At 38.8% G+C, this 15,632-nt stretch overlaps 1 protein-coding gene across 1 annotated transcript; it reads left to right on the plus strand.

The window, feature by feature from the left end:
* Positions 1 to 6,533: 6,533 nt before the first annotated feature.
* Positions 6,534 to 13,852, plus strand: LOC128734856 (UDP-glycosyltransferase UGT5-like). The gene is made up of 3 exons (XM_053829235.1): positions 6,534 to 6,600; positions 11,915 to 12,398; positions 12,464 to 13,852. The coding sequence occupies exons 1-3, from the start codon at positions 6,598 to 6,600 to the stop codon at positions 13,543 to 13,545; spliced, it is 1,569 nt and encodes a 522-aa protein (XP_053685210.1). The 5' UTR covers positions 6,534 to 6,597; the 3' UTR covers positions 13,546 to 13,852.
* Positions 13,853 to 15,632: the final 1,780 nt, after the last annotated feature.

Raw genomic sequence — 15,632 nt, forward strand, 5'->3', positions numbered from 1 at the left:
CATTGCGTTCGTAAGAAATCGTTGCAAATACCGCGTCGGAGCAGAAGGCCCAAATCGATGTAATGTACACCGATTTGAAGCCAGCGTTTGACCTCATTGACCATCGTATACATTTACGAAAACTTTCTGCATCTCAAAACTTTACTAAGGGGTTATGCTCCTACTTATGCGGTCGAACACTACATGTATAGCTCAATTCCTGTCTATCTACCCCATTTTCAAACAAATTGGCCGTACCACAAGGCATCAATATTGGCCAACTGCATTTTTCACTGTACTTCAATGATATAGCTTCGCTTCTGAGTGACGGTTGTAAGTGTGCGCAGACGATCTGAAATTCCATCTAGTCTTATGGTCAATTGAAGATTGTCGTAAACTGCGAAAGCTGCTGGATATTTTCGTCAATTGGTGTCGCAAGAATTCGATGTATTCTATCGCTTTGTTAGCCCTGTTCTTTTCGAACTGAATATTGATGGTCAAGCCCTTAAAAGGGTCAACGATCTTGGCGTTATTCTTGATGCTAAGGTTAGCTTCATTCATTTATTTATTGTCAAGATATATGGGCTTTGCCCGTCATCTAAATTATTATTATTATTATTATTTATTTGATTCAATTCATCCGACTTTACGTCTTAATGAAATTAGATTGGACTGGGAAAAGCCACCTTGAGTAAGTTACATACTCTTACTCAAAGTGGCACAAAAACCCAGTGTCTTTTACATCGATATACAATAAACATACATAGTACAAAATCAGTAAAATAACTTAAATACACAAACCAACATTTTAAAAACTGCACCAAAAAGTAGCTAAAAGTCCATGCTATTTCCGCGACGATTGTACTCCAAAGCCATACGACGAACTGGTTCATGAAGTCCATAGTTAGTACGGTGTGAATCGACACGTAGGAACTGTTGGTTCCTTTGAGGCCGAAGGGGACAGTATAGCTGAAGCTGCGACAGAACAGCAGGGCAGTCAAGAGCACCCAACAGGATCTTATGAGCAGTCTTGGCGATGATATCTTTCCGTCGCTGCTCAAGAGGTGCAATCCCAACTAGCAGACAAAGATCCTCATATGGCGGAAGAGCATCAGGGTTAAATGCTTCAACCTGAATTGCCTCTAAAGCTATTCGGCAACTCGGCTTTATTTCGAAAATCGGGCAAGATTTCAAGGATCCATGCTATTCAAAGGCTTTGTACGGTGCCTGGACGAGAGGCATACATACGATAGCCATACGGACGGTTGCCATACGTCGAATGCCATAATGGACGGGAGCCATAATGTACGTTTGGCATAATCCATATATTCAATGTTTCCTAGATGATTCAGGGCGAGCCAACCCCAGGCAGTCGGTAGTTGCCGGTGACCCACCGTCGGAAGCGCCGGCCACTGCGGGAGAGGGGGGGGCGAGCTTTCCTGGCGAGATCCTGTGAACCTGCCTCCGTATGCTGACCGCTGTCACCTTATTGGGCTTGACACCTTTGAAAAAATCAAAAGCTATGTTTATATAGCCGTCTTTAGACATTACCCTTCTCTATCGACAGACTTCGTAAGACGGTTATTTGAGTACAGGACAGTTACGAGGCTAGTGCAACGATGCTACTGACTATAGCAGCACCGCCCAGCTGAGATTCGAACATACTGGTTTATTAGATCAGCATCGTACCTCAAAGCGAACTGGGCGGTCAATTTTTTTTGACACTTTAGAACATCGCAGGAAAACTCAGTGTCATGTCAGACGCTCCAAAAACTTCAGTCAGTAAGTCATGTTTATTGCTTAGATATTGGATGGAAAATTCATTCAACGAACATTCTTGCATTGCGGAACTATCGTCCTCCTCAGCGTTCTTTCGGTTCTGCATCTGACGGACTGCTACAACCTCAACTGCATTTGAAAAATTGATAACCACAGTTGGTTAGACGGAAAGCGTCTCTCGCACTCTTATCTTCTCGCAGCACCGAACTCTTTAGCACCCATTGTGGTTCTCTAGAATCTGTTGTGGTGTTTTTTCAGCAAGCTACACGGAAATGTTCATATGTTTGATTTTCGTTCTCCGAGCCACAAGCCATTTAATTGAAATAAGCTGTTTAATTGAGCGGGTGCTGAATTTCAATTTCGCTGCCCGACCTTTGAAAACTGGGCCGCGCATTTTTAGAAATGTTTTTGTTACTTTATATCACCGTTGGCCGTTCTACTTTCTAACCAACACGGCTTATTTTACTTTGCATGGATTGATCGGGATATACTTCTCCGGGCCCAAGTAAGACGCCCAAAATACATAACGTGGATGGTAGGGTTGCTACTCCCGTATTCCGGTTACAACTTAACCAACAAACCTTAGCGATCGTGTTCTTGTTGGTGAACGAGTTCATTCGAGCCATGTCACTTTACATTTCCTTCGGCGTCCTAAATTCTGTCCCAAATTCAATCACCGTTAATCAGAACAGGCGCCAACTAGTAGAGTTTTATGAACACCCGTTGCTACGACGGATTAAACCTTCTCAGTTCGATAGGTTTTCGTGTCCACATACCTACTTTATTTTCGTCGATTTCAAGACAGCATATGATGCAGTCGATCGAAAAAAGCTCTAGCAGATCACGGTCGTGAATAAGTACATCCTTCCGGATAAACCTACACGCAGGCTTTTGCTTTACTCTGAATATAATCATTTTATATCAAAGCGCAGAAGTGGAACAGGTTTGCTCCTCTCTGTCGGATGTTACCTTTTCCAAAAAACGAGGAGATTTTTTCTATTACTTTGCTTTCATTGAGCGTCAGTTTTGTTTCTTCTTCCTTTTTCTGCCGGAGCACCAAAGAATGCATGCTCTTAAGGCCGAAGCAACGCAAGCATCAAATAGCGTTGCTGCGATCGAGAAAGATAGCATTTTGAAAATCTTGAATACCTATTTCTGAAATAACGCTACAACATAGTTTTTCGAATACATCATTTTATGTAAAACCCGTACCTGATATGACATGTCCCTACAGTATTCAAACCCATCTAATGAAAGCGCACTCTCATTGAAAATTTTGCATAGTCTTTTTTCTCTCTCTCTAGTGTGCTGGTTTGGCCTTAAGGTCACAGAGTAAATCGGTCCTGCCGGTATAATTGCGAGTCCGATATTTTTTTGGGCCTGTGAAGCAAATAGTCTCTAGTCCACTCCCCAATGCGTGAAGAAAAAATTTGCTCGCCTTGTTGAGCGCATTTTGCGCAAAATGAGTTGCTGTAAGTGAAAACAGTATTCGTCATCATTCGGGGATAGAACAAATGGTTGAACAGGGAACTAGACTGCCAATGAATGCATAGTTGACGCACGCTATGTCCGAAGGCACTTATTATTTAACTTACATGCACCTCAGATTTCTCCTTACAGGATGTCAGTATTAATCAAAGCAAATAATTTAGAGAAGGTCCTTAAAATATTCTATCTTGGGTTTTTTGAAAAATTCAATTTTCAAGGTTATTTAGGGGTCATCCCCTCTCAAGTGATCATATCCGTTGTATTCGACCACCTCCTATTTCAACCAAATTTGGTATAGTTGCTCATTTCGACCCCACATTCATTTTCCCAAAGTTTTGTACGGATTGATCAATCCCCTGGGTTACTGGGTGTGTTACTGCTTTTGTGAAAAAACCATGGATAGTTTAGTCTGTCGATTTCTGGAACGAGATTGCTACAGTTCTTACTATATCTAGATTACAAGTACGGTTTATTTGCGTTTATCTTGTCGACTAACTAATCCAAGCTTATCTGCATTTGCAATCAGCTCGCACTTTTTCAGCTAAAACATCCTTTTCTTTTCGATTTTATACGCCGTTCTTTTACTTTTAATAACCTTCGCCTTGCATTCTTTAGTCCGCCGAACACTATGTTTCTTCTTTTTGACTGTGTCCAACTCGTAATTTTTCGATTCCGAAGACATTTTTACACTATTGAATTGTGTTGCGAATACAACATTGCACGTAAATATTGAATGATAATTTTGTACCTATCGCAGCGCCGCTCTAGGTGATTATCGGAAACATGGATATTTGGGGTTTCTCAAACAAACGGATACTTGCAACCCCAATTAAAAGGGGTTCGTGGAACTAACTTTTTCTGGAATTTTGAGGGAAGGTGTGGATCTCCTCAAGGATTCGAAAACTGTTAAAAAGTCCATTTTCATAAAAATGGCGTTTGTGGGGTTTCTCAAACAAACGATTCATTTGTTTTTGTAGCGTTACGCCAAGTTATGTGAATAATCGTTCAATAAAACAGTCTGTTTATTCGCATAAACTGGCGTTCACATTTTTTAAACACAATAAACGAGGAATGAATCATAAAACCCCGTCAGTCCTGTTTTGATTAATAAACTCTACTAAATTGACAGATTATTCGATTGAAAAAGTTTATGGCAAAGATTATATGGCTTTTAACGTTTTTCACGATAAAAATGCGATTTCTCAACATCCATGGGCAGTAGAGTACTTGCTCGCTGTGAGAAGCAAATTTTTCTGTCTCTTTTATGATTAAGATGAGCAAAAATAAGCCTGTTCACTCGTCTGTGTCTGGCTATCATGAATCGAGTAATGGGTTACGTGCGTGTTTGGGAGATGTTTTCGAGTTCCTTCAAGTCAATCGAAGCGGAACATTTACCGTGAACGCAGGTAATTCCGATCAGCTCCTAATTCCGATCACTCAGTTAAAACTCAGTTAAAACCCATAGTTAATGAGAACCCTCATAATTAAAGCAGTCCCTTCAACTATAAATCTAAAATATTTTAAAAATCGGCTACTTTGGTTGAGTGTTCGGAATTACCTGTGTTTACGGTACTAGCTTTTAAACATTGCTGTTGAGGGTGCGATACGCAAAGAGAGCGTCAACCCGCTTGATATAATTTTCTTGAAAGTGGTTAATCTTACACGTAGTTAACGAAAGTTGATGATTTTGATATCACATCACAAAACTTTGCGACGGCGAAGAACACCCACATAAGACTAAAGCAGAAACCAGATCAGTCGAACTGCGCGTTAATACATAAATTACATCAGAACAAAAACTTCGAAGAGGAACACTCTTCCAACTCTCACTCGTCAGGAGAGGGATAGTAACTAAATTGTAAAAATCGGAAATAAATGAAAATTACATTCAAACGAAACGGAAAGTATGTTAAGATGCAATGCAGACAAAATAAAATTCAAATTGAAACAATTTAAAAAAGTAGTTAGCAAACTGAATCAAATGAAAATAAAAAAAAAAATAGCAAAACATAGAGACCGATTTGAATTATTTGTCTCAGATATCCTGAGTATTTTCGCTTACTTTTTGTCTTATGTTGCGCCTAATTTAAAGTTCATGGAAACATGGAATGGAAAGATTTATTTTGATTTTGTTACAGCATTTACCAATTTTATGTTGAAGTAATAATCCGTAATTTGCAGACCAAAGCAGAAAATCAATCACCTGCTGCTATAATAAAAATGTAGGTCAATTGAACAGGATTACGTGCATTTTATTGATGTCTGACATCAAGTTACAAAGAAAAGGTGCCCCTCTATGTGCCTCATGACATACTGGTGAAAGTTACAGGTTTCAAGCGCTGCTATTGGGTAGTTTTTATAGCAAATCAATTTGAAAACAAAATCAAAATATTCAAGCTCGGTTTGCAATCGTATAATTTATTTTTATTATAAACTAAACAGTATTTGGAACGGTTATTTAATTTTATATCAAACGATAATTTCGATTAAATTTTTTTTATGTCTATGATACTACAGATATTAGCGAAACTGAAATTTAAGATTGCTTATAATGACGCAAAAGCAGTTTGGGACGCTGACCTTGACGCTAAATTTCGTTAACGACCATGCAATTCAGATATGCTGATTGTTCTAATTGGCCTTAAATTACAGACCAGTTCAAAAATAAACGAACACTTTAAGTTAGTAAAATTGTCAACTTCTTACATCTCCGATGTTTATTGCATAACACCACTAATTGATCAGAAACGTGCACCGCTTATCAAACGTAGTATCTATGTATGCAAGCTCGCACATCATACAGCCGGTTGAACAAAAAAAAATATTTTTAGGCCGGACTGTGATCAATCTGTTCCCGCCTCAACCGGTTGAAGGTCTAGGACGCGCACGAGTCGCGTGAGTGTAACTTAACAAACACTTCCTCAAAACGGTCACATTGTGTGTATCAGAAGGATGACTGAGCACTTTTGTCGTTTCTTATCTGAAACGCCACGTATACCTTGCTTAATTAGAACATTATACCGGTTTCAGTTCATTCAAAATTGTGGACTAATGCTTGAAAATTTGTATTACACAATCTTTTGAGATTCCAGTTAGATTTCGAAGTAAGTCCAAGAAGGTTTGAATGCTTTTTACACGAATTTATTTCTTTAAATAGCTTTTAGGTGAATTTAGCATGTTCGCTTTGCATACAATGTGAAGCTCTGCTCTGCGAAAATCATATTTCGCACTCGTTGTTGTAGCGCTAGATCAATCCTTCGGCTTAGTTTGCGGTCGAGCGCCAAACGGTTACCAGCGAATTATTGATTAGCGAATAGTGCTTAGTGTGTTTATTGAATTAGTGGGTTGATAATGGTAAGATTTGGCATAATGCCACGAAAAAAGAAATGTGAATATTAGCGACTCAAGAGCGGAGATTAGGCCAATGAACTCTTGTGTAAAAGTGTGATAATTGAGAAGTGTTGCAACGGTTTTAATAGATGCAATTTTGGATGCTGGTATCTATTGACAATGGTTATACAGTTTTGTATTGTTTTAAGCTAGGCACTGCATTCATCGCTAGTAAAAACCAATATTGTCGGATGTTAGTAAATTCGCATAATCATTGATTGCCAAGATGTTAAAAAATACACAACTTTTAATGAACAAACGAAACACTAAACTGAACGGTATACCAAAATTGAAAGTAGGTCACAGTTATTATTAATCATTTTATTGAAGTATTACTGTCAATACTGTTACAATAAAAAAATGATAACAAAGTGATGAAGTGATAACACAGATGGGCCAAAACATTCAGTTGTATGACGTACTTTTACTAGTTATTTTCAGGCAACTATGATGCACTTGCCTGGTTATACTTCGGACATTCTTATTAAAAATTTAGAATTTAATTTACATGTTTAGAAGTGAAAGTTTATATTTTGTGGAAATTTAAAAAAACATTCGAATTAAAATTATGAATATTTTTAAATAACTGAAAAAGTCATTAAATTTTTTACTAACTTGTTAAAAAAATATGATTGTCTTTTATTGCTGGAATAGAAGTCCAGAATTGGTTCTATTCAATAGTTTTCAATGGGTCATCCATATTCGCATAATTACACAGTACAGTGCATGTGAAGAGTTCTCTACGGTGATAAAGCATCACGTTTTACAATAACGATTGACAACCATCGTGAAATAAAAAAAAACAAAATTCGCTAGGTGCATCACGGTATATCTTCTTATAATTTTTTTTACCTACCTTTATACCTTTATATGTAATTCTCTAAGTATGGTTTGCGTCGATTCTGCTCATTTGATTATACCGCCCGAGTCAAACTGAAGTTAAAAACTATGTGTATGCGATCCTCGTAGAGCTAGTTGATGTCTAAATTATTACTAAATTAACCATTGCTTTATTTTTATATTTACACTGCTATAAAGTTGCCCTACACCGTTAATAGAACAAAATAAGCGACGTTCAAGTCAGCATTATTATGGATATTAACTAATTCCGGAGTCAATCCGGCGTAGTGGTTAGCACTTACGCCGAGGACCCGGGTTCAAATGCCAACACTGAAGAAGTCACGAGTGATCCAAGCTGTTAAAGTCTAGGGACTTTATCGGCCCAGAACCGTTCTGTGGTGTGTCACCAAGCGCGCTTAAATCCGAAATTCGGGCATGGGAACACAAAACAATAGAGGAAAATTGGAAATCCTCTACAGGACTAAGACAGTCTAAGCGCTTTATACAGCCAGACAGTAAAAAAGTCTATCATTGCTTAATTTGAAGAAAACCGAACTAAGCATAATAATAGGACTATTTACCGGTCACTGTCCGAGCAAACGCCATCTCAAAACGATTGGTAGGCTGGACAATGATACTTGCCAACTCTGCGAATTCGAAAGCGAAACCGCAGAACATCTGCTCTACCACTCTTCGCAGACTAAGAATCTTCGGTAAAGGAACAATGGAGCCTTTCGAAGTCTAGTCTGCAAATCCCAATCAGGTAATAAACTTCATAAGAAGTTCAATGCCGGACTGGGAGAAGAGGTATGAATTGACAATGACAAACACTTCCATGAATAGTGTTATGTCGGCAACTAATATCTAGACAAAAGAAGAAGTATACCACAATAGATCAAAATAATGGTCGCAGTGGTCAAATCTTCCGACAAAAAAGGCTGTTAAAGTGACTATAACCAAACAAAAAAAATTAACTTATTCTATAAATATAGTCAAAGTCTCATACATTCTTCCCAAGCTTTTGAATATGCCGTTCCCGCAGTGCAAATTTTCTGACTGATGGATATTTTCTTATCTTTTTCCAATACACCGATAAACGCGATGTGATAAATACAACATTACTAATTATCTGGTTTAGATATGCGACTTTTGCAGTCTACGAAAATGATTTTCAAACGATATTTGTTGTATATCCGACGTTTCAGCCGTTGGTTTCGGCCTTTTTCAAATGAAATCCAGCAAATATTTGTTTTATTGACAACATGTAACATACAATGTATATCTAAACCAAATAATATCCACAGTCGAAAGTACATTACTAATTATCTCACGTTTTTGTGCGCTTGCTTAAAATTATTCGGGATTCATTGCTTCGTTTGCTTGCTGGATATTCAACATTGATACTGAGCAGCATGGATTTTTTTTCTTAGAAGATTGGTCACCATAAATTTAGTGCAGTTTGTTTCCTGCTATTTGCAATGCCTGAAAACTAGCTTTCAATCGGATGCTATCTATTTAGACCTGAATGCATGTAGATAATGGTATTTTGCTGGGCAAAATAGAGCGACTGGATGTTTCTATGAACGCCATCTGATGGTTTAGATCTTACTTCTTGAAACAAAGTTTGTATGCCGAAGTAGGACCTACTGTTTCCAACTGCTTCTCCTATCGACCGGTAGGAAGGCAGCGACTTAAGCCCGCTTCTTTTCTTGATTTTTATAAATGACCGTGTGCTTTTGCTTCTGCTTGCCTGACGGCTGTTTTATGCTGGCTATACTAAAATCTTTAAATAAAGTTATCACGTGCCAAAGCGATTGTGTGGATTTATAGGAATATTTGAATACTTTTGTGAACTGGTGATTCAACAACCTGTTTAACGTTAAGTATAGATAAGTGTAACATAATTTTGTTTCAGCGAGAGCGTGCGCCAATCAAATATTTTTTCAGTCGAGAGCCAGGGTGGCTCTTCGCCTTTCGCATTTCGACACACGCTTTTTCTGGTGACGGTGGGGTTCTTGAAGAGAACCGATTTCACTGCGCAATCGTCCGGCATCCTTACCACCGTAGTCTCCCAACTTTCGCCAGGTGTTATCTCCAAGCAGTGCCTGTAGCTCGTGATTCATACGCTTCCGCCACTCTCTGCTTTCTGTTTGTACTCCGCCAAAAATAGTCCGCAACACCTTTCGTTCAAATACGGCTAGTGCACGTATGTCCCCCGTAAGCAAGGTTACTGTCTCAAGTCCGTAGTGGACTACCGGTCTGATTAGCGTTTTGTACATCGTCAGCTTTGTGCGGCGGTGTATGCTCCTTGATCGAAGCGTCTTGTGGAAGGAAAAAAAGACCCGACTTCCAGCTTGAATGTATCCTACTTACTCGTATCGTTGTCGGCGGTGACCAGAGCTTCCAAATATTTGAACTCATCAACCATTTCAGTTCATCGCCGTCAATTGTCACTGTCCGTGGGAGTAGGCCAACATGGTTTTCTTTGGAGCCTATTCCTACCATATATTTGGATTTGGCGCATTGAATTGTTACCCAATCCTCCTTGCCTCTGTTTTGAGTCTGATGTAGATTGCTTCTGCCATCCCAAAGTTTCTAGTAATGATGTCAAGGTCGTTTAGGAAGGCTAGGAGTTGGCTAGTTTTGCCGAAAATCCTGCTCCTACTTTTGCCTGCTCGACAGATCACACCTTTAATAGTGATGTTGAATAGCACATAGAATAGTCGCCGCAACCCTCTGCGCGATTCAACACGACTCGAGAGTGCATCCGAAACGCGCACGTAGCTCTTTACTCGCTTCAGGGTACCTTTGATCAGCCGCGTCAGTTTGTCCGGAAAACCGTTCTCGGGCATTACTGTATTGTATGCTGCCCTGAAATCCACGAAAATATGATATGTGGGCAAGTTGTACTCCCGACATTTCTGGAAGATTTGACGGAGAGTGAAAATTTCATCCGTAGGAGCACGGGCCGTCTGATACTACCTTTCGAAAAGACTTGGTATTAGGGATAAACGACGTAACAAAATCAGAGAGAGAATTGATGTAGAGTTCTGCCGGGAGATGGTCCTTTCCGGCAGCTCTATTATTCTTCAGCCAATGACTCGCCGAATCTCTTCAAGATTAGGAACCGGTATGCCACTTCCGTTGAGGGCACTTGGTTAATTTCCGTTGCGTCTCCTTCTGTTATATCGCTAATCAGATGCCCTTGGCAGAACTGCTTCCACCTGTCGACTACCTCACGCTCGTTTATGACCAGGTTTCCCTCGTCGGCTCTACACATATCAGGCTTCGGTGTATTCTTGACGAGATTGGCTCAATGTACCAATTCAATGTACCAAGAGCGATTAGTTAATATTGGAAATAGAAGCCAGAATTATTTCAATATGACTATGCTCTATGACTATGTCTGTACATTTTTCAATCGAATAAGCAACTGAAGGCTGTCATCAACAATTGAAGTAAAAAGATTTACTTAGTACTTAGTACTTAATGAAAAAAATGTATAGAAACGTAATTATTTAATACGTCTTCTTACAATTAATGAGGTATGCTTACCCTTAAATGCGCACGCTGAAAAAATTCATTTAAAAAAAATTTACTTATCTAAAGGCGGTAAACATAATTTACTTTGGGGATGTTTTTCACTATGTTGTTTTAACCCTCTAACGGGCAACACCGTAAAAACGATGCGATCAAGCTAATGACTATTTTATCATGAAAGTACACACAAAACAACCTTACGTTCTGATTTTCATGCACAAATAATTATCTGGAGGAGCGCCAGGTAAGAAAAAGTCTAATTTCTCCTTTTCTTTTTTCATGTCTAACACTCTACCCAGAATTTTTTTCAATTCAGATGTATTACAAAATTAAAATAATGCATGAGATTTACTCATAGAAAAATTGTTTAGGTCAATCATTTTGTTATAGATGTCCTTTTCCTTCAAAAGTAAAAAAGGGAATATTCGCGCATTAATTATTTTCGGAATTTTTGTTTTTGAAAAATGATAACTTTTGAATGCATGGTCAGAATGTTATGATATTAGTATCAAAATGTCAAGAAATCTGTTCTGAACACATTTTGCATATTGCCAATTAAAAGCAAATTTCGTATGCGGCTCTGGAGCTCCAAAAGCGAAGGCCGTCTCTAGACGGTCTTACCCGTTAGAGGGTTAAAGCAACATTGCGCATTTAAGGAGTATAGGCATAAATTTCCTAGATAAAAGATATGTGAAAGTTTTGATTGTCCGGAAAACGATTTAAAAGTATCCGGATTATGATTCCCGTTTTATGAACATTAATTAATTTCATTTATCTTATTTTACTGAATTTCATTGAGCTTATATAGTAAAATTGACGTGGTACTGCACTATATTATCGAAAAGCATTAAAGTCGCGGATTTGATTCAATTAATAGATAATTTCTTGATTTTTTCAGAAAATGCAAAAGGTACTTTTCGTACTGTTTCTGGCCTGTATGGCTTGGAAACCGGCACACTCCTCGCGCATTCTGGCAGTGTTTGCCTTTCCCGGTAGAAGTCATTGGATGATGATAGATGCGATATTGAACGAACTGCTGGATCGCGGCCACCAGGTTACCTGCATCGCCAACTATCCCCTATCGAGGGGACAGCACGAAAACTATACGGATATTCGGATAACTCCAATCTATGACTTTTGGAAGAAATCGGTGCGGGTAGAGTCACTGTTCGATCTAACTGAGATCTCCATCCACCGGATGCTGGTGGACTTTTTGTATAGTCTTGGATTGGAAACGGCCGAACACGGCTTTACGAGGGACAATGTAAAGGATTTTATTGTCAACGATCACAGCGAGTTCGATTTGATTTTAGCCGAACAATTCTACCAGGAGGCTTATCTAATGCTAGCTCACAAATATAAGGCATCGATCGTTACTGTTGGTGAGTTTACTTATTGCTTTGCAAACAGCGCCTTATATTAATATTTAATATTTCGATATTTTAAGGAACTTTTGGTTTCGCCCAGTACATGGGCCCCATGATGGGAATGATGAATATGTGGTCCCATGTGCCGCACGAGTTTCTGCCGTACACAGATAATATGTCATTTTTCCAACGAATGTACAACTCCATGGTGAGTTACTATGAGCTGGTTATGAGGTCCGTATATTATATGCCCAAGCAGGAAGCCATGGCTAAAACACATTTTGCCCATCTGCAAGGGCCACTTCCGAAGATAGCCGACCTGGAACGTCAAGTTTCAGTTATCTTACTGAACAGCCATGCCCCACTCACGACGACTCGGCCGAAAGTTCCTGGTCTTGTGCAGGTTGGCGGATTGCATATCAAAGAACCGAAACCGCTTCCTGATGATCTTCGTAAGTTTCTGGACGGAGCTAAACACGGAGCGATCTACTTTAGTTTGGGTACCAATCTGCGAAGTGCTGATATGCCCGAAGATAAATTGCTAGCAATTTTGTCGGTATTTCGTTCAATGAAGCAACGGGTCGTGTGGAAATTCGAGAGTGATTCCATTAAAGACTTGCCACCGAACGTGATGGTTAAAAGTTGGTTACCACAGAGTGATATTTTAGCTCATCCTAGCGTGAAAGTTTTCATAACCCACGGCGGATTGTTAGGCACTCAAGAGGGTGTCTATCGAGCCGTTCCGATGCTCGGAATACCTATTTATTGTGATCAACATTTGAACATGAACAAAGCCGTTCTTGGAGGGTACGCAGTAAAATTATATTTCCCTAATATTACGGAAACCTCATTCCGGTGGGCACTCAACGAACTGTTGTATAAACCGGAGTACAAGCGAAACATGGACACAGTCTCGTCGGTGTTCCGGGATCGGCCCGTTTCGGCCCTGCAGGAAGCCGCCTATTGGGTCGAGTACGTTATCAGACATAAAGGCGCACCTCAACTGCGCTCGGCAGGGCTCGATCTGCCGTGGTTTAGTTTTGCCCTGCTGGATGTCGTCGGCGTGGGCCTACTCGTGCTGATACTGGTTGGCTGGATGCTTGCAAAATGCCTGCGACATGTTGCGGGGCGACCGTCGAGTGGAAAACGGAAACTACAATGACGTGCAGTAGAGATTTGTATGGTACGATTAGTAACAATATTTTAATGAAAGTATGTACTACACGAACCTGAGGATATTGCATAGCAGTAGCATATAAAAATTGACATTATTAGGAATTAACATGTGTTTCGATAGATTTTCATTTGAATTGAACATAGTGCCTTCTGAAGAGATACTAAGCATAATTAGTATATTATGCTTTGCTTTATACTACGCCTATTTGTAAACCTCGGATAACGGTAGTGACAGGAATCTAGCTGTATCCGTACTGTATAAATATGGAGATATCAAATTCGTATAATACCAATCTCTAATAAATATGTCACAAAATTAAATAAAATTGATACTGTTTTAGAATAAAATTTTATTAAGTGATTTGAACCATTTCTTAGTACTTATAAAAGAACATTGGTATTCTTGGTTTCTTGTGGAGGTGAGGCTAAATCTAGATATGTTTTCCATACGTTTTTTCGCTCGTGATTAGCTAATCAGTTATGCGACAAATGAGACTCAGTTTCGCATTTACCTGTTCGAATTTGTGTCCATCGATTAGAAAATAAAATCTGGAGGCAAAGAAACCTAGCTAGATCGTTTCCTGGAGAAGATTTTTTTTGCCTCGTTCGATCGATAGAGTATCCACAAAAACACAAAATTAAAAAGGGATTGAAGCTCCCGGAAAAGTAAGCGATCTACAGCTGCGAATTAAAAAGTGACGAACTTCTGTAATCATGAACCAGGAAATTTATCAAAACGAGCGCCTTCAGAAGAGGTTGCTGCCATTTTTTGAGTGGCATGGCGTTGATTGCTTTTTCTGACTCGACTTGGCAAGCTATCTCTATCCAAATTCGGCCAGTGGTACAATGACAATGGCATCACGATTGAAGAATATTAGTCAATTGTGAAGAAGCTGGGTGGAACAGAATGGCTAGAAGAAGTCCGATCGAAAATCGATTACCGAACAATGGGAAACAGCTGATGGGGTGTTTTCGGGGAAAATTCGAATAATGGGCATGGTATGGTAACAAAGTGAGGCTGGATCAACGGTTTTATAATGAATATGGGTCATTCCACGTCAAGTGACTGAGAAAAAGTACAAGTACCCCTCCTTTTATTGGAAAAAGCCTCATTTTCGTCAAATTCGTCAAATCGTCGTCAAATTTTCTTTTGCTTATATCTTCGTAAATATTCAGTTTAGAAAAAAACTTTGTTCTACATTTTCGTGGGAAATCATCTGAGAAATCCGAAAAAAATATTAGTTTTTGACCGCAGTGCTGCCAAATACTTTTATTTTCGATCTGAAAACTAAGTTTGCATTTTTCTCTCATTGATCAATTTGATCCCAAAAATTTCAACACCATCGTATTCCTCAGACTTTTCTACATAAGTATCACTCAAAACTACGAGGTGTTCCGTCCCGTTCTCGAGATATAGCGTTTTGAAACAAACAATTCCTAATTTCTCATGTAAAATCATAAACAAAATAAAATTTCCTAGCAATAAGTAAATAACAAAAAAAGCAAAATTGATCTGGTTTAATCTATAGGCACATTGCGCTGTTCTGGAAGCACATAAACAGTATATAATACAACTTAAGTTTGTTTTTGAGCGTCTTAGCAGAATACGAAAACTGAGTGAACGAAAAGTCAAACCTATTTTCACAATAAAATTCCACTATTAGTTTTAATAGATACGCTTTTACATACATCCAAAAAAAAGTCAAAGACATATCAGTTGCTATCAAGACAGAACAAACAAGGTAATGAAAATCTTTGACATTGTCTTCACTTTATTATTATACTTCACTGCTGTTACCATTAGTAATCAGCTCATTTTCCTGTGGATAAACAACTTGTAAACTGCTGTTGCACGCGCGCTACAGTGTCTTGGATGTCCAAACTAACCAGTGTACCGCATCGTTGAATTCGGAACTGAATTACTGAGGCTTGTTCATAAACGGATGTTGTTAAATAGCCATAAGTAGTGATCGGTGGACGGTTAAGATTACTCAAAAACTGAAAATATAAAAGATGTATTAGTTGAAAAATTATAAATTTTATATTAAAACTGTAATGCTTTTCTACCGTATT

The sequence above is a fragment of the Sabethes cyaneus genome, chromosome 2, assembly GCF_943734655.1.
Source record: "Sabethes cyaneus chromosome 2, idSabCyanKW18_F2, whole genome shotgun sequence".
NCBI lineage: Eukaryota > Metazoa > Arthropoda > Insecta > Diptera > Culicidae > Sabethes > Sabethes cyaneus.

Bases quoted from the DNA above. Each gene is read 5' to 3' on its own strand.
- LOC128734856 (XM_053829235.1), top strand. The intron at 12,399-12,463 runs GTGAGTTTACTT...CGATATTTTAAG, and splicing joins GGCATCGATCGTTACTGTTG to GAACTTTTGGTTTCGCCCAG.